This window comes from Corvus cornix, chromosome 3 (assembly GCF_000738735.6).
Source record: "Corvus cornix cornix isolate S_Up_H32 chromosome 3, ASM73873v5, whole genome shotgun sequence".
Lineage (NCBI taxonomy): Eukaryota > Metazoa > Chordata > Aves > Passeriformes > Corvidae > Corvus > Corvus cornix.
Window position 1 is genome coordinate 56,939,672 of NC_047056.1, and position 26,486 is coordinate 56,966,157.

General features: G+C 42.7%; 1 protein-coding gene across 1 annotated transcript in view; it reads right to left on the reverse strand.

The window, feature by feature from the left end:
- Positions 1-26,057, reverse strand: part of PPP1R14C (protein phosphatase 1 regulatory inhibitor subunit 14C) — a 50,886-nt gene extending 24,829 nt beyond the window's left edge. The window contains 2 exon segments of the mRNA XM_039569481.1: positions 25,771-26,039; positions 26,042-26,057. Of these exon segments, the coding sequence (XP_039425415.1) occupies positions 25,771-26,039; positions 26,042-26,057 (285 nt within the window).
- Between the last annotated feature and the right edge of the window lie 429 nt (positions 26,058-26,486).

A 26,486-nucleotide genomic window follows, 5' to 3' on the forward strand; every position in this document is an offset into this window, starting at 1 on the left:
GACACAAAACAGCTCTCTGCTAGTTCCAAAATTTTTAAGCTAAATCTCAGCAACCTCAGTTCAGTTTCTCCTCCTAGAAAAGCTGGCATCAAAAGAGTCAAGGTTAAATCAGTAACTTTCCCAAGGCTCCAATCTGGAAATTCAGAGCAAGCCAGGCACCATGCTAAGAGATACTCAAATTCATTAAAAGCTGCAAAAATGTGAAAACAGCCAGTATCATCTGTGTCACACCAAGAAATCACTAACTTGTGGTTTGCATCTTAAAAAAAAAAAAAAAAATTAAAAAATGTGTAGCAAGTAAATCAGGAGAGCTGGGATTGAAATTGAGTATTAATTCCTCAGCCTTTGAATTCCAAACAGGAAAACCAACACAGTGTAAGTCTTATTAAAAGACTTACTAAAAGGAGTGCTTAACAAGACAAATTTCAAAATACATTCTTCTCTTCACTAAAAATGTTGTTGTCATACAAACTCTGAAACAATCTCAGACACTTTACCTCACATGTACCTCCAGCTAGTACTTTGATCCTCACAACAAAGACAGACGCTCCAAACAAATAACCAAGCAGAGTTGAAGTCTGGTTCAGCAAAGAGCACAAGCTTTGCCACAGTAGAGGATGTGGTTACTCGTAGTACGTACAGCTACATCTTGTTTTGTTCTGCTAAAATCCGCCTCTTCATACTAAAGCAGCCTCTTTGCCTGCTCATCATTTAGGGGCCTTGTTCTGAGGCATCTCCAGAGCTAAGTGTTTTAACATTTTCACAAAATGCCATTTTTACAAAGCCATCATGCTTTGCTCACAGGGCCACAAGGATGCCAGGCTATGCCTATGTGTACTGCTCCCTGGCCAGATAATGGCTAAAAACACGTATCTTCTGCTTTAGCACTACACCTAGCTACAGGAGCTAAAATTTGCTTAGGATTAAAAAGTTTTGAGCCCAAATCTCTGAAAATCCCCATGAGAAGAGGTTACAAGCTTAAACGTGTCTTTCAGGCCCCAGAGCACATGAAAAAGCATCAGAAAAAATCTGTAATTAGAAGTTTCAATGCAGTTTTTTACTTAACAGACAAACAGGGAACTTTACTAGCAGTCTTGAGATGATGTCCAGTAAGCTGATTCCCCTTTCCCTGGAAGCTCATGAAAGGCAAGTTTTGCAGTGTCCTTCTAGAAAGCCACCTTTGTGTTCACAAACAAAATATTATTAGTTAAGTCTTCTGCCACTCAGAATCTTTTCAGGGTCCAAAATGGTGCTCATCTTTAATATGTTATTTTGAGGCCAGCCACCTTAGATGAGAGCTGGAGACTACCAACAGCTTTTGGATGGATTGAACACCATCTCACTTGGGTGCATTGCAGTCACCATCACTAGATATTCTCCAGGCAGTACTAAATCTCGTTTGTGTTTGCGACTAAGTGCCTATCACAGTAGGGCTCTAATAATGGGGACTTTGTCTTGCAAAACGTCCTGTAATAACTGTCAAAGCCTCTTTAATAAGTTTTTTGGCATCATTCAAAAGCTGCTGGCAAAAGCAATTAAGGAGTCAAGAGACAGACCAACTTTGTTTTTCTAAATTACCTCATGATTTGTGTAATATGGGCTCAAAATTTCTAGATCTTGAACTCAGCCAATACAATATATTTACAGCAAGGAGCCAGAACAGCTTCAAGCCACCAGGTGAGACCGTAACATGTGTTTCATCCTTCTGGACAACACTAGCTAGTTTCTAGCCCCTGGCACACTCTCAAGGAACCATTCAAAGAATTTACCTGGATTCACACTTCAGCTGCTCATTCCTGAGTCTCACTTCCCCCTATCTTGTTTCTTGGAAACACTTAGAGGTTAGCCTTCTCCTTTCTTCACCTTCCCTGCTATCAAATACACACATTCATCACATGACAACTCCAATTCATACACGTGAAGCCATTTAACATGTAAAGAGTCATATCTACCTCAGGAGCAGACATCTTCCAGAGTGAGAACTTCATCTGACCAAAATCATTTATGTTGGGCAATATTTTAAAGCCAAGCTACAATTTTTTTTTTTTTTTTTTTTTAACCAAGGCCCAGGACTCACAAGTTGGGATTTCTCTCACCTGGCTTTCTACGTTTACCACAGAAATAGTATCATGTCCCATTCCTGGAAGTGTTATGCCCCATTCCTGGGAGTATTCAAGGCCAGGTTGGATGGCACTTCGAGCAACCTGGTCTAGTGGAAGGTATCTCTGCCCACAGCAGGGGGATTAGAACTGGATGATCTCTAAGGTCCCTTCCAACTCAAACTATTCAATAATTCTATGATTGAGCAACCATCCATCTACAGTGAACAACAGGAGACTGTTAAGGGAGCATCAAGCACTACAGCACAGAGGTCTGTCTCCCAGAAAATGAATCTTATCAATGGTACCTCTCATGTCACTACATGGAAGACCTACATCCTTCTGTTACAGGAGTAGCTGAAGTTCACTGCCACTATTTTTCATCCTGAAGGCAACATACAGCATCATCCTAGTCCAAGACATCTGGAGACAGTGTCCTCCTTCAGACCTTGATAAAGTTAACCAGTGTACCATGATAAAGGTTGGGTCAGGACATGGGACTAAGGACAGACTGTCTCATTAAAGGCTGTCTGATTGTGTTGCTCATAATGCTTGACCAAAAGACACGTATTACAAATCACAACTAATGTAATTTAATTTTTCCATCTGATACACTGTATTTTAAGACTAATTATTTTACTATCACGTCAAAAGTTCTAAAGATGGGCACTACCACCTTAAAAAAATCTTAATTTCAGTGACAAAAAAACCCACAATCCTAACCTTTCTCAACTCAAACATTTAACTTGGACAGACTTTAAATAATTAATTTACTCAATACAGCGTAGCAGTCTTTTCTGTAGAAAATTATTTTCTGCTTCCAGATACCAAGAAAAGGAACCAATACAATCTGAGCATCCTTTCTGCTCCAGTTTTTAAACATAGTTCAGCTTTTTATCACTGGTACATCTTAGACAAAGAGCTAACTATTTTGCATTCTTTTCACGTTACTCCACCTTTGAAATAAAAGCTAGGATTGGAAACGCAGGAGAAGAAAACTTCAAGCAGTTAAACACTGCAACTTAAAACAAAAAGGTAGGTGTAAAGGACAGCAGTGTTCTCACTGACACTGTACTTAGCATATAGTCAGAAATCCAGAATTTCAAGTAGCAGTGAAAGACATATAAGAAACATAACATCATTACCCTACAGGGCATAGCTGAGGAACTAATTCCAAGGAATCCAAAACAAAGTCCTTCAATAGAGTTCCTTCTCATATGGCCCATGCCTACAAAACACCTGCATATAAACCAAATACCTGCAACAGCCTATTTCCACTCTAGGGACAAAAGGATAGCCATAAGCAATCGCATGCTTTCTGCAAACATTGAGTCTGACCTTACAGTCATGGTTACAGAACTGCTGCCATCAAAAGGAATCCAGAAGCACTCCCATGCATTTTTAAAGTACCAGTTGTGTGCTAGTCTATGTTTAATACAGAATAGCCAGTTCAAAGGAACTTTGAATTCAAAGTGTAATACTCTGTTAAACAAACACTAAAGTTATTTTTAACTGGCTACTTTTTTTACAAATATACAAAGTCTTAAGGTTTGAAGCCCTTGTAGCGACCAGCTATGACACAAACATGTTAATGAGGAAGACTCCTATAATCTTTGCTCCTCCAGATTCTCACACGCTTTTCTATCTCCACCTACAGATTTTCTCAAATGGGAGATATTTCAGGAACACCAGAAATGATAATCAAATCTCCAGACATGAAACTGCATGAACACGCACGCAGAATCAGGTAGAAGGAAGGTAATAAGATCAAAGTCAGGCACTCCCTTTCCCTCCCTGGGAAAAAAAGATAAGAGAGGAAGCTCCATGCTGCTCCTGTCTCATGTTTCTGTTGTTTTCCACTTTAAAAGATTTCAGTTGTCAAAGTAGTTTTCAGCACAAACTACACCCAGTGCATCCCAAAACAGCTGACTTCCACAAGATTTCTTGTGGACAAAACAAGAGTTCACCTAGCTCACAGCATACCACCCGGGATCACTGGGGTTTGGAGAAGTGAGGTGGTGTATCTTTGGATAATCATTTTTGTTCTTTTGTTTGTTTGTGGTTTGCTTTTTTTACACTGTGGCACACAAAAGAGCAATGAAATGGCACCTCAACAAAGTAGATCCAGGGGTTGATTGATCCACTGGTAGCTTGACAATATTTCACATCAGTGTGTGACTTGTTGCTACCAGGTGATTTTCTTTAATAAAGCATCCACTTTAAAGTGAATACTGTCTTCCATAAACAAGCAAACAAAAAAACCCAACCAAAAAACATAAACAAACAAAAAAAACACCAACCCCCCCCCAAAAACAAAACAAAAAACAAACAAACAAACCTGCTATGAGTAGTCTCTCAGTATCCAACAAAGGAGCTACTCAAAAGAAGGCTGTGTATCGTATTTGTGTTTGCATTCCTCATGTCTGTTCTTACACGGAGCAGAAACAATGACATGGATTGGGAAGCACCAGTGCTATGGAAGTGTGGGTTTCCTGTAATTCGTGTCTTGATTCTCAGGTGCCCCAATAAAGACTTTTCCTTTTCAAGAATATATAAGCTATAACAACTTACCTGTGTGGATTCACTGCCATCTAATAAAGGATGAAGTTCTTCCCCACAGTGAAGATACCTAGAGGGTGTGTAAGTTTTGTGAAAATAGGCAGCTTAATTCTACAGTTATCATCATGTTAGGATATCATTATCTCTCTGGCCAATTTCAAGCTAGGGTGAGAAGAGCTAGCATGGCAGAAGACACACAGAGACAAATTTTTCTGCCAAACACTTTTAGCTTGTCATTTTAGCTTAATAATAGAAATAAATAAACTTAATGCCTTTAAAATGCAGCCAATCCTGATCTAGTTACAATCCAAATTTGTATAAGCCAGAGAAGCAGCTTTTGGGATTTGTATTTGAATGATGTTCCGCAAGCTGTCCTGAGCTTGGAAAAAAGTGTTTATGTCCATAAAAAAAAAAGTGCTCTGGCTCAGCTTTTAAGTACCTTGTAGCACCAGTTCAGAAGACTTTCTGCAATGGAAGAGGACCTGTTTAAAACTTGTAGTGGTAAATCAGTGTTCAGGTAGCCCCAAACCCTCTTTTCCCTCACCTCAAATCAAAAGCCTGAGCTGTAGAGGACTTCCATGCATAGTCGTGGTTGCATGCAATCGCTCTTTGTCCAACCTCCATTACCAGATTCCTTTAAAACTCTCTTTAGGCATTCTAAAACATGCTAGCATACCACATTAGCCACAAGCTGCAAGGGATGCACATTTCTTTAATATTTTCTCTTATCAATGAACAAGGAAACAAAACAAATAAAGAGTAAGCATAATCAAAATGACAGGTGGATTCTGAAAATCACTTCAGGCTACAGCTAATAATAGAATACCCAGCTTCAAATTATAAGTTTGGATGAGTCGACTGACATCCCCAAATGCTAAAGAAACACCAGTGCTTTTCCAAGAGCTGGTCAGGCTGAGTGAGCATGTGAAAATACAAGAGGAGAATAAGAATTTTTCTCATGCAGTAACTGGCCTGAATCCAAGCTCCTGGATAGACTTTTTGCTCCAGCTAAGCAGAGTTGGGTGGCACACATATGCAACCTCCACAGGCAAGCCTTGCTTCAGCAAACCAAATCAAAGCATTTGAAACCTAGCTCAGGAAAGGCACTGGCTGGCACAGGGTCCTACCAGTCAGCACAAAGTGGTATCATCAGCTCCTTCCCACTGACCTTCACTTGGTGCCAGTCTTCTTAATCCTTCAAATGGCCAATGCAAGCAGAGTTTAAAGTTCACCTCACCACCTTCAAATGTCTCCACAACAAGCATGCCTAAACATCAGAAATTCCTCCAGTGCAGCAAACATACTTTCCACCCCTGCGTGCCCCCGTTTACCGAACTTCACTGTCAAAGCAACAGCTTAGGAAATGTCTGACTCCTCTGGTGGAGGGCTTAGAAAGCTTGGGCCATTCATGAGGTCTCTATCTGCTGGCTCAAAGACAGCATACAGGATTGGGGAACTGAGAACTGTTTTCTGAAAATAAAGTAGAATAAAAAGGTTGAGATGTTTACAAAGAAACTACATTTGGACACTGTTTGAGGACCCCACTTTCTCATTACTGCCCAAAGCTGACAAATATCTACTTTTAATCCTTCTCAAATTCTTCCAAACCCAGATGGTTTGGGAGACAGAAGATGGAGCAACCCCCTCAAATGCATCTTCGCAGCTTGTAGAAGATATGTTTAAAGGACACTGTACCTATATTCCTCCCACAGGCAGGTAGCTTAGAAAAAGCACAAATGGTTCAGTTCTGCACACACGGTGCCAAACACAGAAATGTGTAGGACACTAATAAATCCTACATTCATAATAAGCAGAACTACCTTCCATAACAAGAGTTCACAGGATAAAATCCACTGAATATGGAATGGGCGTATCAGTCCCTGCCTGGTCATTTCAGCACAGCAAAATTCAGGCACTCAGGTAGCATTTTGTGACCAAGAAAGAGCCTAACACAAGCTTTCCAGCTGGCCTATGGAATACAGAGTTAAAAGAAGGTAGCAGAATCATTGCCACTCACTGAAATCAAACATACCCAATATCCCTTTGTTTAAAATCCCCATTACCTTCAGCTGCAAGTAGGAGATAGCTGTGCCAAGAGTACTTCTATATTTATTCCACTTTAAAAATGCTGAAGATGGTTCATATAACGCCTTTGGCATCTACCACTGAATACAGACAAGCCAAGTCATAAGATACTTTGTAAAACAAAAATATTCAAAACCAAAGTACACAAATTTACACTACCATTTTCCAAAGGGATTAAACAATTATGTAGTTAATTACAAAAATTAGGACATCAGTTTCACCTTGTTTCTACACAGACCAGAACTCATTTCCTACTGTGGTTTCTGATGCAGATCTGGGTAACTACTCATGAAAATACACTAAGGAATGCAGGTTAATTTTTGAGTTCCTTCATATTGTTTTTCTTAACAAAGTATAAACAAAGAAAAAAAATACTTGTTATAACTGAAAATCCATGTATGCACTCAAATAGGGAATATTCATGTGAAGCCTTGAAATACTTCAGATAGAGCCAAAGGAGAAATAATAGCTGGTTGAGCTCCTAATCTACTAGATTCCAAATGTACAGAGAAACAAGCTGCAGTTAAAAATTACCAATCTCTTGGTAAGAGCAGCTTGGTGGCTTATGTTATCTATACATTCTATCTGGCTTAGGTAAGAAGAGTTGTTCTGAGCACTGGGCCAAAGTTTTACATCAAAGCATCTTCATGCTGCCCCAGAAGCCAAGGCAACGGTACCTGTCTCCTTTTTTATTCATAGGAAACTACTCTGGCCTTCTTGTAACATTTTGTTTTATAGCAACTCAGCTCTGGCCTTTACTCATGCATTGTGCCAAACGAACTCCCAACTCACTCACATTAAGTAGTCCATCTACCTTGCATTCAGTGCTCCACTCCCAGCCACCCTGGCCTATTTGGAGCTACAGGCAAAACCCCCACTGATGTTTTCTTGTGGGCTGGTTCTCTTCCACCTTTTGATGATTACAGCCCTTTGATTTCAGCCCTAAAGCAAATACAGTTATTTGATGCTTTCCCACAGTATCTTCTTCCCTTCCCCCTCAAAACATGCCCCAAGAACAGACAAGTTCCCACAATTCCCTGGGAAATAAAAAGCAGCTCAGTTTAATGCAGAAAAAAACCCCATGGGAATAAGACACTGGCAGTCCTAGCAACAGGCATATGGGACTGAAGTGCCTAAGTACACAGTGATCCATGCTGCTTACGAGTGCACTGGGTCCAGGAGCCCAGGTCAGTGCACCCGCTCTGCATCTGGCTGTGTTTTACATGCAAGGCTGTCTTGCACACAGAAGAAACATGCCAGCTGAACAACAAATTCATTTGTACACTACAAGATGGCTACCTTGCAGAAGTTTGCAATTCACAAGGAAGTTCATTTCTGAAGAGAGTGAAGAACTCCACACTTAGGAAACAGGAATTACAAATAGTAAATGGAGGTGGTCCTACAATTAAATACAGCTTAAACAGATGAATCATTCCAACAACCTTACAGTAGGATCTTACCATCAAGTATGTGTGTGACATCAGGCAAGTCATAAAGAGATTGTTTCCACCTCTAACATGGAGGAAATACTTAGCTAGCCCTTAGTGCTGAAGCTTTGTTCATTAACCTTTGAGCACTACAGAGTGTGCTTCAGAATTAAAGCAATGTAAATATGTTTCTGGGAAACAGGAAGAATAAAATTCTCTAAGAGTCAAATGAAAACTAATCTCAGTTTTAAAGATCTGTCTTCCCGCTGCTTGACTGTCCTCAATCGCACAGCTTCAGTGTTACATTAACAGGCTTCTTCCTTTTTAATTGCATATAATTTTTCTTGAGATGTATTTAATCCTGGCAGTTAAATGCATCATTAGGATTGGAAATGTTCATCTCTTTGGATATGAATAGGATGAAGCAGGGTAAGTTTTTGTTTTCAAAGATGCCATTAGCTTGCTGATAGTTTTCTTTAAGGTACCATTATCACAGCCGCAGTCAAGAGCAGCTTACATTGCTGCAAAGAAACTATTATCCAGCGAGTTTAATCCTTTTTGTCCTACCTACAGGAATCTTTGCAGATATCTTTGCAGGTCATGTATGTTATGAAGATACAACCAGAAAAGTCATCAGCTCCTGTACTTCCTTTAATCCTGTGTTACCTACCACTGCACTTGCATGACACAGTGATGGGAGGAGATTGCATGCCCAGCTTCTGGAGGAATAGTGGATCAGATAGAGTACTCATGCCCTTACCCTCTCTTCTCCTTTTAACACCTCCAGCCAGCCCCCAGTCCCCAACAGGACTGCAGGGCCCCCAAACAGCATTGACAGACTCTGGGCTTAGCCTGCCTCTCTTCTCCCTTCCTGTCTCCTGCTCTGCCTTTTACAGCTATATCAGCCTCAGCAACAAAGACTCTGTAGCAAGCAAAATCTTTCAACATATCAAACTGTTGTGATGTGAAGAAATTAAAATAAGAAACATGGTTTCAGAAGTTGACATTTAAATGGATTTCATGGCTGAACAAAGGCACTTCAAAAAACAAGTCTTTACATAAAAACTAAATCAATGGTGCAACACACACCTTCTCATCAAGGTCCATATGACCACTTTGGTTATGATAACAAAGCTGGGTCTGCACCGACATCTTCAAATTCCCAGTCATGACACACATGTTAACATGACACACATGTTAACATAACCCACAGCCCTGCATTACAGTCTATGATCCAGACCTGGAGCTCTGCCTTCAAGGACAAACTTCCCTCGTTTGCCCCCAACAGCCTTAAGAAACACACAGGCCCAAAGGCTTGTATAAGAATGTATCGTAAAGCAGGCTCCGCTCACAGGCAAGCCAGAGCAAGAAGCCAAACTCACTTGAGTGCCCGGGCCACAGGGCCATCCACATGGCTGCTCGTGTCAGCTCCTGGGGCCATGAGCCCCTGCCCCAGCCGCGTCCCAGCAGGGCCAGCTCCCCACAGCCCTGCCCAGCCACAGGCCTTGTTGAGCTGTACCCACATCCCAGCCTGCCCGTGGCTCAGCCACAGGGAAACGCCCAGGGCTGGGGCTGCCCTAGTGCCCCTGGCTGCCTGCTCCTGGCTGGGGGTGGAACGGGCCCTGGCTGCCATTCCCTGCCCGGGCAGCTCCCACGGAACAGGTGTGGCACGAGCATGCTGGGTGACCTGCAGCAAGGCCCAGGGCTGCACACTGCAGTGAGCCCCGCACAGCGCTGCCAGACCACTGCATAAACCAACAATGAAGAGCAGGTCTTCCAGCAAATAAGCAGATCTTCCACCAAATACCATTTTTGCAGTCATTTTTGGCAGAGGTATCCCCAGCCGAGCTCATGCAAGGAACATCTCCTGCCCAGCACCAGGGAGCCAGACATAGGGCTACCACTGCTGTTGACCATTGGCCAGTCACAAGTACTGTCCCTCAGGGCCCGGTATTGGGACCAGTCCTGTTTAATATCTTTACTGAGGATCTGGATGAGGGGATTGAGTGGACCTTCAGTCAGGTCACAGATGACACTAAGCTGGGAAGGACTGTTGATCTGCCGGAGGTAGGAAGGCTATGTGGAGGGATCTGGGCAGGCTGCATTGCTGGGCTGAGGTTCAATAGGGCCAAGTACTGTGCCCTGCACTTGGGTCACAACAGTCCCATGCAGTGCTCCAGGCTTGTGGAAGAGTGGCTGGAAAGCTGCCCATTAAAAAATGACCTGGAGGTACTGGTCAACAGCAGCTGAACACAAGCCAGCTGTGCCCAGATGGCCAAGAAGGCCAGTGGCATCTTGGCCTGTAGCAGAAACATTATGGCCAGTGGTACAAGGGAAGAGACCATGCCCTTGGACTGAGCTCTGGAGATGCCACACTTCAAATCCTATGTTCAGTTTTGGGCCTCTCACTACAAGACATTGAGGTGCTAGAGCATGTCCAGAGAAGGGCAGCAGAGCTGATGAAGGGTCGAGAGCACAAATCTTAAAAGGAGCAGCTAAGAGAACTGGGCTTGTTTAGCCTGGAGAAAAGGAGGTTCAGGGAGACCTTATTGCTCCTTACAAGTACCTGAAAGGAAGTATTGGTCTCTTTTCCCAAGTAACAACTGACTGGGCAAGAGCAAACAGCCTCAAGTTATGCCAGAGAAGGTTTAGATTGGATATCAGAAAAAAATTCTCCATGAAAAGGATTGTCATTCATTGAAACAGGGTGCCCAGGGAATTGGTTGAGTCGCTATACCTGGAGGTATTTAAAAGACATGTAGATGTGGCACTTAGGGACATGGTTTAGTGGCAGACTTGCCAGTGCTAGGTTAATTTTAGGACTTAATGATCTTAAAGATCTTTTCCAACCTAAACAATTATTTGATTCCACAACCATCCTCCTTTCTCAAGGGTGCCCAGGTTTTTGTTCCCTCACTGCCAAAGAACCTCACCAGCAGTACTACTACTCTGCAGCCACATTTTTATCAGAAGTCAGTTCCAGCATCACTGCTGCTCTACACTGAGCATTAGAAGATTTGAGAGAGGAGAATTTGTATATCAGAAGAGAGGAGACAAGAAGTCACACTCCTTTTCTTCCAGCTTCCACTCCGTGTCTCATTTCCTGCAGTATCTCCAACACAGTGTCAGAGTAATGCCAAACAAGAATATCTTTGCATATATTAATGCCTCTCCAGTAACACACAACCTCCACTTGCTATTACTCTTCCCCTTCTCCTTAGCCTACAGCAAGCAAAGTCTCCTCATCTACAGCAGCAGAGCTGAAAGCCAACTGCTCTGTGCACAGCTACCCTGCAAGTCAGTCTTTGCTAACGCACAGATGGCTTCCCTGCATTTGCCTTGTCTATATATGTCAATGTATTTTGTCTTCTGGGACAAGAAATTCCCAGGCTAACCTTTCATGCAACTTTTGTCATGTTGATTTGCTAGCTGACCATTTGAAAATCAAAAACAAAAACAAAACCTGCATAAACATGGATGACTCCTAAAAGTAACAATCATACAACATGAAAAACAAGCCACTGTGGGAGGACAGAGTCAGACATACTCTAACTTCACTGCTTTTATGCTTAACACTGCAGCTGTGAAAATGAAAAGGGAAGAAATATGCTTTTTCAAGGCATTGCCAGCCAGTCTGTTACAGTGCTTCCGAAGTACATCCCTAATTCTCCCGTTCAGTGCTATGGAAATAATTGCATGGATAATTCAGGTTTTGCTTTTTTGTAAAATTTTTTTTAAAAGTCAAAAGGATGAGAAAATAGTGATATTCTGTAATAAAAGCAGATGCCATAATGTGACAGGGTGAGCAGTTCACTTCAACAGTAATGGTGGAAGACTGCAATTTTCTAACACCAACCATCTGTACCAGAGGTGGAGTACTAAAATTAAGTGTTTAGCTGAGCTTGGTGAGTGGAAAATCACCTCTATTAAAAATTTGCCCCATAACATGCCTTTAAGAGGCACAGAGTGCAGAACATAAATTCAAACCCATCTATTATTTAATTTTTGCTGTAGCCTGTACCTCAGACATTTGGACCTGTAGTTCCTGTTCCATAAGAACGTCCTTATGGCCATGAATAACTTATCTTACTGAACACCTATTATCCCAGAAAAGTCCAAGGAAAAACCATCTACAAAGACCATTTCACCTACTGGCGATAGGCTTGGAGTGAAAGGGTGACAGTACAAGTGTATCTGAAGACACTTGCCCAGATCTGATGTACAAGTTACAAAAAACAATGGACAAATGCTTTAGAAGCATTTCAGTACATCATGTGTCTTCAGAGTTAAATGTACAGACATCCTCACTAATTGCAAAAATACCAGTTGTTGATAACGATCATATTACTTCTCCCTCTAATCCACCTCCAGTGGACTCTCCAATACTGGCGTTGCTTTAAACATTATTCAAACAAGTCTTCCTAAACCACAAAATTCCAGCTCCTACTTGTCCAAAGAGCAACATCTAGAGCAAGAGAAACAAACTTATAGCAAACTACTATCAATCTCATTTGTCCCTACAACCCCTGACTTCTGAAGTTCTTTCTTTCACTACTGTGAATATTTCTTTGAGTCTTTAGTAGAGAAAGACAGAGGGGACAACTTTGATCAGGGACTGGAGGGCACAGGAATAAAGCAAGGCAGAAGAAAAATTACTTTTATTTATCCAGTTGGCACAACCAAGCCAGCAGAATTTGGGCAAGGAGACATACACCCACACACGTGGATCTGAAGTACACACTAGTGAAAGAAATCACCTGTAAAAACATGGAGACAAGGCAGGCAGCCTACCATACACTTTCTACATGCATACTGCCATGTCTACCTTAGTTCTACCTCTCCAGGTCCACACAACTTTCCACTTTCTTCTCCAATCTCTTCCCACCTGGCCCTGATAACCCAGCACTTCCCATTGGTTCAGAGGCAGTGGATATCCTTCTACTGGCTATTGCAGAGACAGGCAGAAGCAAGCTCTAGAGGAGAGGTGCATTTTCTCTCCACTAGGCAAAGGCACGGTTTTTATGACAGCTAGGACAGCTATGACTTGCTAGGACAAGGGTTTCCAAAAGAGTTACCAACCACTCCAACTTGTCAAGCACTTACATTTCGAAGCAGTTCTCAAGGCAGGAGACGTGTCCTTCTGGTAATGCATCCTAAGAGGATAAATTACCCTAGAGCCAGGGACAGTGAAAGCGGGGATATAGCCAGCAGGTGGGGGTGTAGGCAAGACACAAGGTAGAGCAGTTCTCTGGGATTCATGCCATTGCTTCTAAATGATGAAAAACAAGCGTCATACAAAATACAAGGGCAAATGCTGCAAGATTCTAATTTTGAGAACCCTGCACCTCATTGTGCCCATAACTTCAATAATCAATCTCCTGCTACCATGGGTGCAGCTCTATCATCTTTAGCACAACACAGAAAAAAATCCATTGGCAAGATGATGTGATTACAGGAAAAAGATTTTGGTATACCAAAATACCAGGCATTCCATTTTTCCATAACATTATTTTTTAAAAAATTTAAATCTCTTCTCATTATGCAGACAAAGAACCTTGCACTCTTCAGCTGCAGTGTCACTAGTAAGCATAGAGAAGAAACTGATACCCAGTTACAGACTTCATTTAATCTTCTTCAGTACTAACACCACTGTTTCACTGTTTTCATAACTGAACTGTCAAAACAACTTCAACTTATCCAAATATATCCAGAGCATGCTGGTTAAGGAATTGTTGTCTAATTTGTGCATCTCTACAGAAGTCTAAAGGAATCACTAGAGTGTGAAATTGCTAAATGAAGAAGAGGCATTGATCACAGACTATACCGAGCAGAGGAAGAGAAGCATTCAGCACTTCCTAACCATACTCATAACATGGATTCCATTTCAACAACAAGATATTTGTTGAAAATCAAGTGCTGTCTCCAAAACAAATCCCTTGTGTTCTCAATATAAAAATAGGACATGCTAAGTCTATGCCTGGATGTCCCTTCTGTTAAACAAAGCACTCCAAAGCAGATAGGAAGGACACATCATGTTTTTTGTCATCATCCACTTTCACATGAAGCAGAAATAGTTTGGTATTAGCAAATACATGTTGTACAGCAAATCACTGTTACACAGTCACCCTTGAAAGGCACAGAGCTTAAGCCACCATGCTTAAATGTTGCTACTTTGATGATTATGCAAGTGGAATGACTTTCCACATAGTAGTCACAGGACTTACCAACTTCTGCCTAATTCACAAGAGCAGGTCACTCTCCATCTCCAAGCAATACAGGTCCAGCTGACTGCTTCCCTGCAATTTGTACATAATTCTGCCTACAGGGAGAATGCAATAACGACTAGGACCATGCCACACTAGGTCAAACTTGACAGATTGATTGCTTTTTTCTAAGAGAGAAGATGAAAAAGACCTAAGGAATATACTCCATGAAAAAATTTTGATCAAACAGGATCAACACCAGGTTCTTTGCAGTCTGGGAATTTAGGCTAAACAGCAGTGCAATTAAGTAGGTTTGTCTCTTGGGGCACTTCAAGGATTAATTACTCCATCAGATTGTTTGAAAGAACACAAGGAAAGAGCACGTGATATAATGAGGCCTCTAAATGGCTCTCCTCATCTCAGTTTCAGCAGCCCTGTAAAAACAATCTGTTAGTCTCCAGTATTGATTTTCTTTACACTGAGAGGCTGTGCGTAAATTGACTTCTGCGATAAAAGTCATACAGTATGGGTACATCAAGCATCTGACACACTCATAGTCTTCTCACCACATTTTTGTCTTACCAGCCAATTAAAGTGTTATTGGTTGGAACAGAAGATAGTTTTCATTCATTAATACTTCTTTAGCCAGAAGCATTAGCTCCTTCAAGAGTTAACATGGCAGACAAGAAGTCTGTATTCTGGGGCATGGGGGGAAATGGTTTATTTAGTGGTATCAAAACAAGTGCGCTCGCATCCTGCAGAATCCAGAAGCAACATAATCTTTTTGAAGAAATTTAGTATGCAAGAGATACAGAGAGTTTCTCATGGTTTGTAACAAGTCATTCCTTCAAGTGGTGCCTGAGCATAGCAGTGTGCTCTACACAGAGACGACTCTCCCTCCCCCCAGATACTCATTTGGAGCAGCAGGCAGGCCAGGGACTGGCAGTCAACGCATTTTGGCTCTGGTCCACTGGTGTCAAGAAATATCAGCAGGAGTTCTAACATGCTTTAAAGCAGACACTCCTCTTCCCTAGGGCCCCAGAGACACCACTTGGCTACACAGGCAAGTCCCCAAACTGCAAAACATGGAAAAGTGCCTGAGGGATCTTTAAAATGAATTCACAAACAACTCCAGATCCAGGAGGTGGGATAACCTGCTGTGACTATCCCACCAAGGATGACAAAAAGAGAAGGGAGCTAAAGACTGTATAGGACCCCTGTTTGATTCCAGTGCTTCTTCTCACAGTCAGATTCCCAGAAAAATATTTTAGCAAAAAGTCCTGCCTCCTTCCACTTGCTACATTAAATGTACTGCAAACTACTAACCAAGAGTAAGAGCTAACAATTCTAATACCAAATGTAGTCATTACATATTTTAAGGTGAAATCTGGTAAGAGCTTTAAAAAAAAATGAAGATGAAAAAGTGTTTGGAGACATACTGGGGAAAAAAAAAGGCAGAAATGTTGTTTAGGTGTTGATTTTTACAGAACTAGTCCTGGAGACCTCTGTTGCCCCCAGCCTGAGACAAGAAGTCTCCAGATTATAAAGTGAAAGATTGATACCTTGCTTCCTCATATAAATGAATTCTCTGGTTATCACAATTTCTTCAAGACACTAAAGCACATCTTCTGCCTAAGAGTTTGGGTTTCATAAACAAAAAGTAGTTGGATAGCTATAAGCAAGTTGATTAAATCTTTAGCTAAGCAGACTAGGCAGTACTGCAGCAACAGCTGAAGTAAGAGCTGGAATGTTTCTGGCTGCCAGTGAGCTAGTTACCACCAGCACTCCTCTCCTCACTAGTTTCTGCACTCAGAAAGGATTCAGTTTTCAATATCAACATAATCCAAATTCTAGGGAGTTTTGTTGATGTTTTAAGAAAGAAGACTAAGAAGTTTTACCTCAACACACCTAAAACAAGAATACAAAATTTGACTATAAGCCTAAAATGGCATGATTACTACCAGCATAACAAAAAGACACAATAATTTACTCCAGAACATCTGGACTTCTTTTCTGAAAAAAAAAAAATGCACTATGTGCTTCAGGTACTATCTTTTAAAATGTAAAGAAACCAACAGTAAAGGCTCAGGGCATTCTTTGTGTTTAAAGTAAGTGTGTCAAAATGTTATATACCAGTCACCTAAAGGAAAACTAATCACTTGTGCCATGCTAGAGTTAATTTAGATATCTACTTTAAAAAAAGTTATCATTCAAGTGCTAAAATAACTTAGGATTTTCAGCTGCTAACATATATTTTCCAAGGAGTGTTAAATTAATTCCATGAAATATTAGTAAGCATATTTCTCCCAGAGTCTACAGACATCTACTCAAAGGACACATTTTGTTATAAGGTATTAAGTGACCTATAGCAGAGTCACTATCTTAATACTTCTGCCCCTCAGCTGTGGTCATCACTTGAGTCTGATGATGCCCAGAGTAAGAACAGGCAGTAAAGCACATTTACAATCTGTTTAAACTTCACCCCAGAGTGAAAGTCCAAGCAAGCTCATTCCAAGCAAGCACTGGTCTTTTGTTTATGTCTTTCTATATTTTATAGAAGGGATGGGAAAGATCCTAGTGCCTAAAGGGTTTAAAAGTCATATTTAAATACATGAAATAATGTGGAAAGAAACATCATATAACTGAGTTACTCCATTAAAAAATTATATCAAATGCAAAGAGTTTATCTGCATATAAGAAGGCAGACCATGTGACCTAGGAGAGCCTTCCCAGTTCTGTGTTCTGGAAAGTAATCCTATTAAGACAGTCTGGTAATAGGATTTTCATTAGGCACTGATTGTGCCATCATTTGCACTTATGAAGTCCAACACAGAGGACTGAAGTGTGTGATCCTCTTGTTGGCAGCATATTTAGAATGGTGAACTCTTGAGTCACCACTGGAAGTGTCACCTCTAGACTAGCACCATTGCCCACACTAGCCATTCACTTACTTACCATTAGGCCTCTTAATTAACGCTATCTTCTATACTACCTTTGCTTTACAGGCTGAGCAGTATTACATTGAATTAACTATCTACAAGCATTCTAACTATTAAAGACCTATAGTAACATGTTCTGATTTTTCTCTATATTTAGATCCACTAGATCTACGCTACTGATAAATATCACATGGATTGAAAATATATAAGATGCCTTCTGGGGCTGCGATCTGTGTGTTCCCTGAAAATAGTTTAAGATGCCATGCTGAACTGGTTCCTAGAATAGATATCATGCTTCCAGAGTGGGAGGGAGTGGTGGAACGAGGAGGGGAGGTAACAGTTCTGCTAATGAAATGTGATCCTCAGAATTAAATACTTATCACTTCAAAGAAGATTTGATTTGTTTCAGTGTTTACCTCTGCCCAAACAATTCCTTGTTCCAAGAAGATCTTTAACAGGCTGAATTTATTCTATCCTTTGAAATACAGTCACACTGCTGCTGTATGGACTGCATACCATTAAGATTTTTATACCCCTTCTCCAGCATTAATAAGTTCTAGAAATGTTGACTTCCATAATTCCATGTGTCACATGGGAGAACAGCAAAAGACACTGTTAATGTTTTACAACAGGCAGCCAAAAGTTGCAGTGACAAAGATGGATGGCCACCTCTAACCTACTCAATTTGTGCTGTCAAATAGAAGTTTCTGGAGTTAGATGTAAGGCAGGGAAAAATGAGAACTTGGCATTAGAAATACTGCAGGCAAGACACAAGGCTGGAAGAATGGATTGCTATTGCTGCTGCTGCTTTATCACCTGTAGTGACAAGAGACAAGGCGACCGTAACTCAGATTGAATCAGGTTAGAGATGGGATATCTTCTTTTTTCCCCCCCATTGGTATCTCCTGCACTGTCAGAATATTATGTAAAGTATGTACACATTATGTACACTAATATGGTCTACAAAACACATAGGGTTTTAGTCCCGTAACAGTGTTTTAAAGTGGCTGATAACCTGTTCTACAGGGAGATTTGTGAGAATGCAACCAGGAGTTCAGCCAGCCTTTGCAAGGCATGAATCAAAAGAGAATTAGTTTAGGGTTGTCATGAGAGTAAACTGTCACACTACTTGTTCTAGTTGAAGTAGGACTTAATTTCACATCTTTTTATTTAGATACAAGACCTATTTAGAAAAATTCCCCATGCTTTATAAGAAAAGTCAAGTGTTCCATGAAACAGATATTTTCCTCATTTAAACAGGGTTATCTTTATTTCAGGCATTTGCTTCCACAGCACAGGTTGGATCAGCTAATGCAAAGCTCTGGGAATAAGGAAAGAGATCCCACTCTGTCATAACACAGGGTTGGTTACAAGGGACCAACAGTGCTCAAGTCAGCCCAGCACCTTCAACAAAGCACAACATAACCTGCTCTCAGCTATCTGTGGATGGATCATTCATGTTGTAGTTTAATTGCGCTACAAGTACAGACACATCCAAGCTACACTCAAGTCCAAAAGCAATATAATGAATTTGTGTGATAAACCTCAGTGGTAAAAAGGGGTAGATTAATGACCAGTTCCCACTTTTCCCCTTCAGCTGTACATTCACTGCATGATTTGTAGCAGAATTTACCATTTATTTTTTTATCCACAGTTTTTCCATTGTATCCATGTTCTCCCACCCCCTCCTCCTCTCTTGTCTTACCTTGGATAATCAAGTACCGGCTCTATATAAAACAATTTCCCTAAAGGCACAAGAGTCTTTGTAGCCACGAAGATTGTAAGCTACTGTTAATAAGAAGTACAATTATAAAATCTCAAGTGATGTAAGCAATCAGTTATTTATCCACCTTTTTATGAAACAACCACACCTACTGCTTCAGCAAAGAGACCAGTTGAATCTTGAACAGAAAGGGAAAGGACAAAAAAAAATTGCTATGGAATAGCTGCTGGAAGATAATCTGTGTTTTGAAGCTTTAAATTGTAAGTCAAGAATATTTCTGCTGAATCAGATAAAACAATGAACCATGACCAGTGCAGAAATGACATCTAGACTAAACAAAGATCAAATACTAGAAAAATAATTTTCTTTGAATCATAGAATGGTTTGGGTTGCAAGGAATCTTAAAGCTCATCTAGTTCCAATCCCCCTGCCATGGGGGCAGGGACATCTTCCACTGGGCCAGCCACATCCAACTTCAACTTGAACACTCCAAGGGATAGGAAGTCCACAACTTCTCTGGGCAACCTGTTCTAGTGCCTCACCACCCCCACAGTGAAGAATTTCTTCCTAATACCTCATCTAAACCTGCCAGTTTAAGGTCATTTCCCCATGCCTTTTCACTACATACCCCTCTCCAGCTCTCTTGTAGGCCCCCTCTACGATCCCCTGAAGCCTTTTCTTCTCCAGGCTGAACAATTCTAACTCTCAGCCTTCACAGGAGAGATGCTCCAGCTCTCTGATCATCTTTGTAGCCCTCTGGAGTCTTCCATGGACTCCAAAAGGTCCATGTCCTTCTTATACTGGGGCCCCAGAGTTCCAGGTAGGGTCTCACAAGAGTGAAGTAAATGTGGAAGAACTGCCTCCCTTGACCTGCTGGCCACACTGCTTTTAATGTGGCCCAGGATGCAGTGGCTTTCAGGGCTGCAAGTGCACATTGCCAGATCATGTTGAGGTTCTTGTCAACCAACACCCCCAAGCCTCCTGCTCAGGGTTGCTCTCAATCCATTCTCTGCCTTGCTTGTATCTGTGGTTGGGACTGCCTCAACCCATGTGCAGAATCTTGCACTTGACCATGATGAACTTCTCTCTTCTTGAATTCCTTTGCACACTGTACACAGTTTGCATGCAAAAAGAAGGAAAGTTCAGTAGCTGAACAGTGGTACATTTCCTACTAGAGTAGGATCTTTAGAACTTAATCTGAGATTTTAAGAAGTGCATTTAGAAACAAAAGGCTCTGACTTTATCACCATCAGGTGCTTGGTACCCTCACAGGTCCTTAAGCCCACTCCTCTGAAAAGAACTGCATGCATTTTACAAGGTTTGTTTTAAAACAACATGCATCTTTTAGGCTTCCCATTTTCTGCTCTTGGGATTCAGATACCTTTCTGTGGTTGCTGCATGATAGAATAAGCCTTTGCTACACCTGTGTGGCCTGTGTCCTTCACAGGTCTCTGATCACAGCAACTCTTCAATAGACAAAAGTACGTTGAGCAACATCGCTGCCCTCAAGAGAGCACACCAAAGTTCGTGTTGTACAACATGCAGATATCTGTAATAGCTGTCCAAAAGAAATAATCCAAATAAATTTCTAGGCAATTTGGTGGACCCCAAAGTACTTTACTCCAATGCATCTAGACTGTAATAATCTTCCAAAGAAAGAAGTAATTTATTACGCTTCCTACTGACTTGCATCTTTTTAAAAGACTGACACTCTCTCTAGTTCTCAGATCCTTCTCAGCCTCTTTCCACTTTTGATCCATTTAGAAAGGAATCTACATGCAATTACCATTTCTGAGATCTTAGTCCAAGTTAGAAGTCTATTCAAAGAGTGAGACTATAGGCAAAAGTTTGTTTCTGTAGTGTTTTATTGAGTCGATTTTCTTACCAAATGCCTTTCTGAGAAATGAATAATGAATTTCAAACATTATATCACTAGAGCCTGAGGCGTAAGTAGTACCTGATGACACCATCAGGTCCACATCACCACAAGGCAGCCTTAGCAGCATGCTGACCAGGCTGTTTTGGAAAAGACAGAATGTGTGGACTGAAATGTTAGCATATCCCAGCAGCTTCAGGAAGACCAACAAAGAGGGTGTTCTCCAGAATTGCAGTCACTCAGCAACCAGAAGAAGGGAGCTCTCGATCCATGCAGGACTGAGTTAAATTGTTCCCCTCCCCCCCCATACTGCACTGCCAATCCATTACCCGTTTCAGAGCTTCATGCCACTCTTGCCATTGCAGTATCTGTACCAGAAGTTATGTGTAAGAAAATCTTACACATAACAATTCTCAGTCTGGCATAGATTTGTACTCTGAAATGAAATGCCTGAAGAGCCTTTATGGGCAGCTCTTCCAAATTTATTTTATTGTACAGTGAAATTTTAAACACAATCTCAGGGTATTTCCATTCCTGGAATGGAAAAATAATAAGCTTGGACATAACATCCTGGTACTTCCAGAACAACATCATATCCTCTGCCAAGCACTGACTTCCATACGTCAGTAGACAAACTCTAATAAAATAGTTGATTACTTAGCTAAGCTCAGCAGTAACTCAGAAGGCAAGTCTTATATTCAGCTTTCAGAGTGCAAAGTCTAGGGGCTCATTTGATTTGCACACGCAAATCTCTACATTAAAAAATATTCAGCAACAAACCCATAGCACAAGCAAAATCTTTCTTCATTATTGTGCAAAAATCTGTGTGCCATTTATAGCAAATGCTATAATTCTAGATAGACAGGACCCCAGAGCACAGAAATTCACCTGTAAAGCTGAATGGTTTCTGGGGACAAATCCAGTGGTCTCTTTTTTCATATACAAGTTTGGCAGGTGCACACAACACAAATTATACATCTGGAAAACTGGTCTGTCACCACTTTCATGCTGAACTACGAGTTGCAAACCATTAGGGAATGAATAATGATGATGTAAGGTGTTCTGTGCAGCATTATTTTGCAGTTCTTAACCAATAATGGACTTAGCCTAAAACACAAAGCATCTGTGGAGAAACTATTTTTAGAAACAAGATATTACTGCAACCTTAGGGTATATTACCATGTCCCGCAGCTGTAGGGAGGAGGAGAGAAGATCCAGCAGGCAGGAATTGTGCAGCAAGATTGATTTATTTAATTATTTTACAAACTCTTTTATAGACTTTTTTCTTCATAGTCTAATTGGACAAGGATCAGCCACCCTTTGAGGTGATTGGCCAAAATCCTAAAACATCCATTGTCAAAATATTTTTCTACTGTATTATAAACAAGACTTTTCAAGGCTGCAGGTGTTTGGTTGTTTACATAGCTCTGCTGCCTCTTCTGTGAGAGAGAAAAGTCTCTCACGGACTTAGAAAATAGCAAGAAAATCCTTGCTAGCAGCATTTTTGTATCAACACCAAGATACCTAGTAAAGGTCAACACAGAAGCCAGTTCAAGTCCTGCAATTAAGGCATTGTATTTTCACTATACTAACCTGCAACTGTAACCTCAGTTTCATCATTCACAGAAACCAGAACAAACAGGTTATAAAACTTTTTTTTTTTAAATGAAGCAGTCCCAGAAGCAAACAGCCAGACTGACACTCACCTGACACACCTGACCTGAGTACGTTAACCTGACAGGTTCTGGTGCCAAACAAATCCTGCTCAAGTCTCTCTGGTTCTGCTAAAGTTTTCTATGTTGGTAACTTATACCATTCAGGTAAAGGGTCCTTTATCCCTAAAGTCTGCATCATGTGGAAGTAACCTTTCTAAAGCTAATCTCTCTATCATACAACTGAGGTCCGCATTAAAAATAGCCTCAAACAGCTCCTTCTAAGCCACACTCCCAAAACCATCATATTGCTTGGCATCCAATTTTTAAAACTAAAAATGTACAGTAAAGACAAGATCCACTAGAAAAAGAACACAAACAAACCTGTCTCGTTATTTCCCAACCTCATCTCCTAAACTTTGTCACCATGCCAAGACAGGCTTATAGCTGACTTAACTTGCAAGTACTTGAGAGACTATGAATACATGTTTAGTTTTGAATAAAGGGAGTCTTTCTGCAAGTATCCACTTACTGATGAATCTCAGCATAATAGCAAACATTATTTAAATGGAAAACAGTGAGCAGGCACTACATTTAAGTCCCACAAAGAAACATGCAAGCCTTTTTACAGACTTTCAGTGCACCACACTGCAAGTACCCTCTACTTATTTCTGCTCTTCCCAGAAATGAAGTGCACTGCTCCTTTGAAATAGAGCTCTGAATCAGAATAGCAATGAAACACTGACATTGGTTAGCTCTTCCAGGATTAACAATTCAATGGCTATTTCTGACAACCTGGAAGATTTTAGATCATTCCAGAACTTAAATGTCATTGCATTGGGAAGTTACTGTATCTTCCACAGAAGTTAAAGTGAGCAATTCCCCACCCCCTCCCAACCTCCCCTCAGACAGGGTTATTAACTGTCTGCATAGGTGATTAAATTTCAGCCTGAGAGCTACATCTCTAAGCCTAGAAGTAATTCAAGCAGATTCAAGCAAAGCATCTTGCATTAAATTGCTATTGTCTTTAATCACTACACTCATCATACATCTTCAACTTTATTCTGATAGTGTATTAATTGCTTGACCTTTTCACTTCCATCATCTGTGCTGACTCTGGATAGAGTTCATGCATAACAGCAAAGAAGAACAGAAGATGACTTAAACATTTTGCCCTTGGCCTTCAAATCTGAAAACATTTTGTTCTGTTATGTTAAACCGTTTTTCCCCCTAAAAGTCACCTCAGAAACCAAATCATCAAAAAAGTTTTATGCAGCAATATATCGTCTCCACCTTAATGGAGACCTCCTTCTACTTCAGTTGGAAGCAACAACTATAATAAGGAAAAGAATGAAAGATTTTCCTCCAACAAGCCTGTGATTTGAATACTGCGAAGAGCAGCAACAATTCCACTGGGCTTTGCTTTGGTCCTATGTACCATATCCTTTCTTATGAACAGAACAAGTACACCTCTATGTCAAAAGTACACAGCCCAAACAGGCCTGGTGTTTTTGAATGGCAAGAGTCAAACCAGAGGACAGATCCAGCAGGCCAGCCACTAACTACATTATCAGCTTGCACGGACACAGAATCATCAGTTCATGCAAACAACTGTAAACACTTCCGACCTGAGAAAAATCCTCACAGCCTACAGGCTATGTGGCCAAACAAGTCATGAGACTGGAGACGCATGTCACACCAACACAAAGACTAAGAACTGCTCATTTTTATTATTTTTAACTAGAGTTTCCATTTATATCTTTCATTCCCACAGCTCATGGATGTGAACAGTTAAGGAGGTTTAACTTACCATGTGCACATTTTTTATGTGGCATTCTAACAAATTTGCCAATAAACTACTTTTGAGATTAAAGGAGTTTCTTTAAACATTTGTATTATGTGTGTGCTAGATATTCCATCCAGGTAATTTACATTTTCACATCCACTCAAGACATCCACACCTCAAGGACTGTCAAGCTCTTGTCTTCCTAGCTCCAGCATGCTCAGGAGCCCTGGTGTGAGATGTTGGCTCCTGGACATGCTAACTGCAAAATTCACATGTGGCTTCAACAAATCTCACTTCAGAAGTCTCTAACAAAAGTGAAGTAGACTACTGATGGGAAATGTATGTGCGAACCTCTGTTTAGCCTTAACGTTTTGATCCTTTATAAGAGTAAATACCCGAGGTGAAGGGAGATACGATCCACTGGGGATTACAAGGTCTACATTTTTAATGAAGCTTTGACAAAACAAAGTACTGGTACTTCCTTTACTTACAACATCATTATCTCCACAAGGAAGGCAATAGTTGCCATTCCTTTGAACAATCTTGAAACATCCTCCTGCTCATCTGTCCTCTACAAAAGAGAATTCATTCTGGCAACACTCGATCTTGCCCAGAGTAACAGCAAAACAGGTTTCATACCCACAAATCAGGTACATAAAACCCCCAGCGTTTTCGATTCTCGTCCTCATGATCTCCGAATTGCTCACTGAGATTTCCTGGCCAGTATCTACCCCGCTCCTGTAGGTCGGGGTAACGCAAAACCACGATCCAGAGGAGACCGTACCCGCACCGGAGTCTTTCCTCTACAACAGCCGCCTCCGCACAGCCCCCGCGCAGGTCCGCTCCCTCCTCCTGCTCGCCCTGCGCCCAGCACACCGCTCTGCCGGGCTCCCCGGCGCTGGGCTAGCTCGCATCTAACGGAGACCGACGCCCGCCCAGCCCGTGGAAGGCACCTCCGAGCCCCGGTCCGCCCTGTCCTGGAAGGCTGCGGGGACAGCGGCTCCCGGCCAACACCGCCGCGGGTGAACCTCCTGGCACCCCCGACCTGCCACAGCCGCCGGGGCCCCCCCGAAGGAGAGGGACCCTTCCGTGCCCGGCCGTGCGGCAGCCACCGCCCGTCCCCAAAGGGCGGTCCCCTACCATTCACCTCGGGAGGGTACGGGGGACCCCCTTTCTATGGGACAGGGGGCACCTTTCACCATTCCCTGCGCCGGGACACCACTGAGGCGCGGGGCAGCGGCAGGGTGGGGGCGGCGGACCGGGAATGTCATTTGGAGGTGGCGGTGACAGCGCTCCTCTGCCCACCGCCGAAAGGCAACTCGGGGCAGGAGGAGGATGCCGGGGGCGAGGGAGGCAGCGGCGGGCGAGGGGACTGCGGCGACGGCAACCGCGCCGGGGACCCCGCGACCCCGGCCCCGCACCTCGCAGCCGTAGAGCTGCCCCAGCTGCTCCACGATCCACTCCTCCAGCACCAGCCGCTTCCGCAGCTCCTTCCGATCGTATTTCACCGTCACTTTCCCCTGCTGGTGGCGCCGCTGCTGGACCTGCACCACGGCCGCCGCTGCCGACACCGAGTCCTCCCGGGAGGAGCTGCCGGAGGAGCCGCCGCTCCCGCCGCCGCCGCGGGGGCTCTGGAAGAAAACGCGGTTCCCGCCGCCTCCGCCCGCTGCTGCCGCCGCCGCCTCGCTGCCCCGGTCGCCACCGACATGCTCCGCTCCGCCGCGGCTCCCGCCGAGCCGAAAGGCGCCCGCCGCCGCTACCGCCGGGCCGCAGCAGCCGCCGCTTGCGCGTGTGCTCCACTCCCCCGCACCTGCCGCTTAAAGCCTCGCATGGCTCGGCGGCGCAGCGGCCCCGCCGCCGGGGGGTGGGCCCGGACCGGCTGGGGCGGGGACAGGAGAGGGGCGGTGCGGCTCGGTTCTGCTCGGCATAGCGCGGCACGGTCGGAGAGGAGCGGCTGGGCTCGGCATAGCGTGCCCAGTGCCAGCAGCTTGTAGCGGAGTGTGGAGCACCCCGAGAGAGCCGCGGTGCCGGCGGCGGAGCCTCCGGGCCTCCCCGGGGCCGGCGAGGTGCGGGCGGCTGCTCCTCGGCGGAGGCGGGGCGGCTGTGCCCACGGCAGGGCGCTCCCCGGGAGCGTACG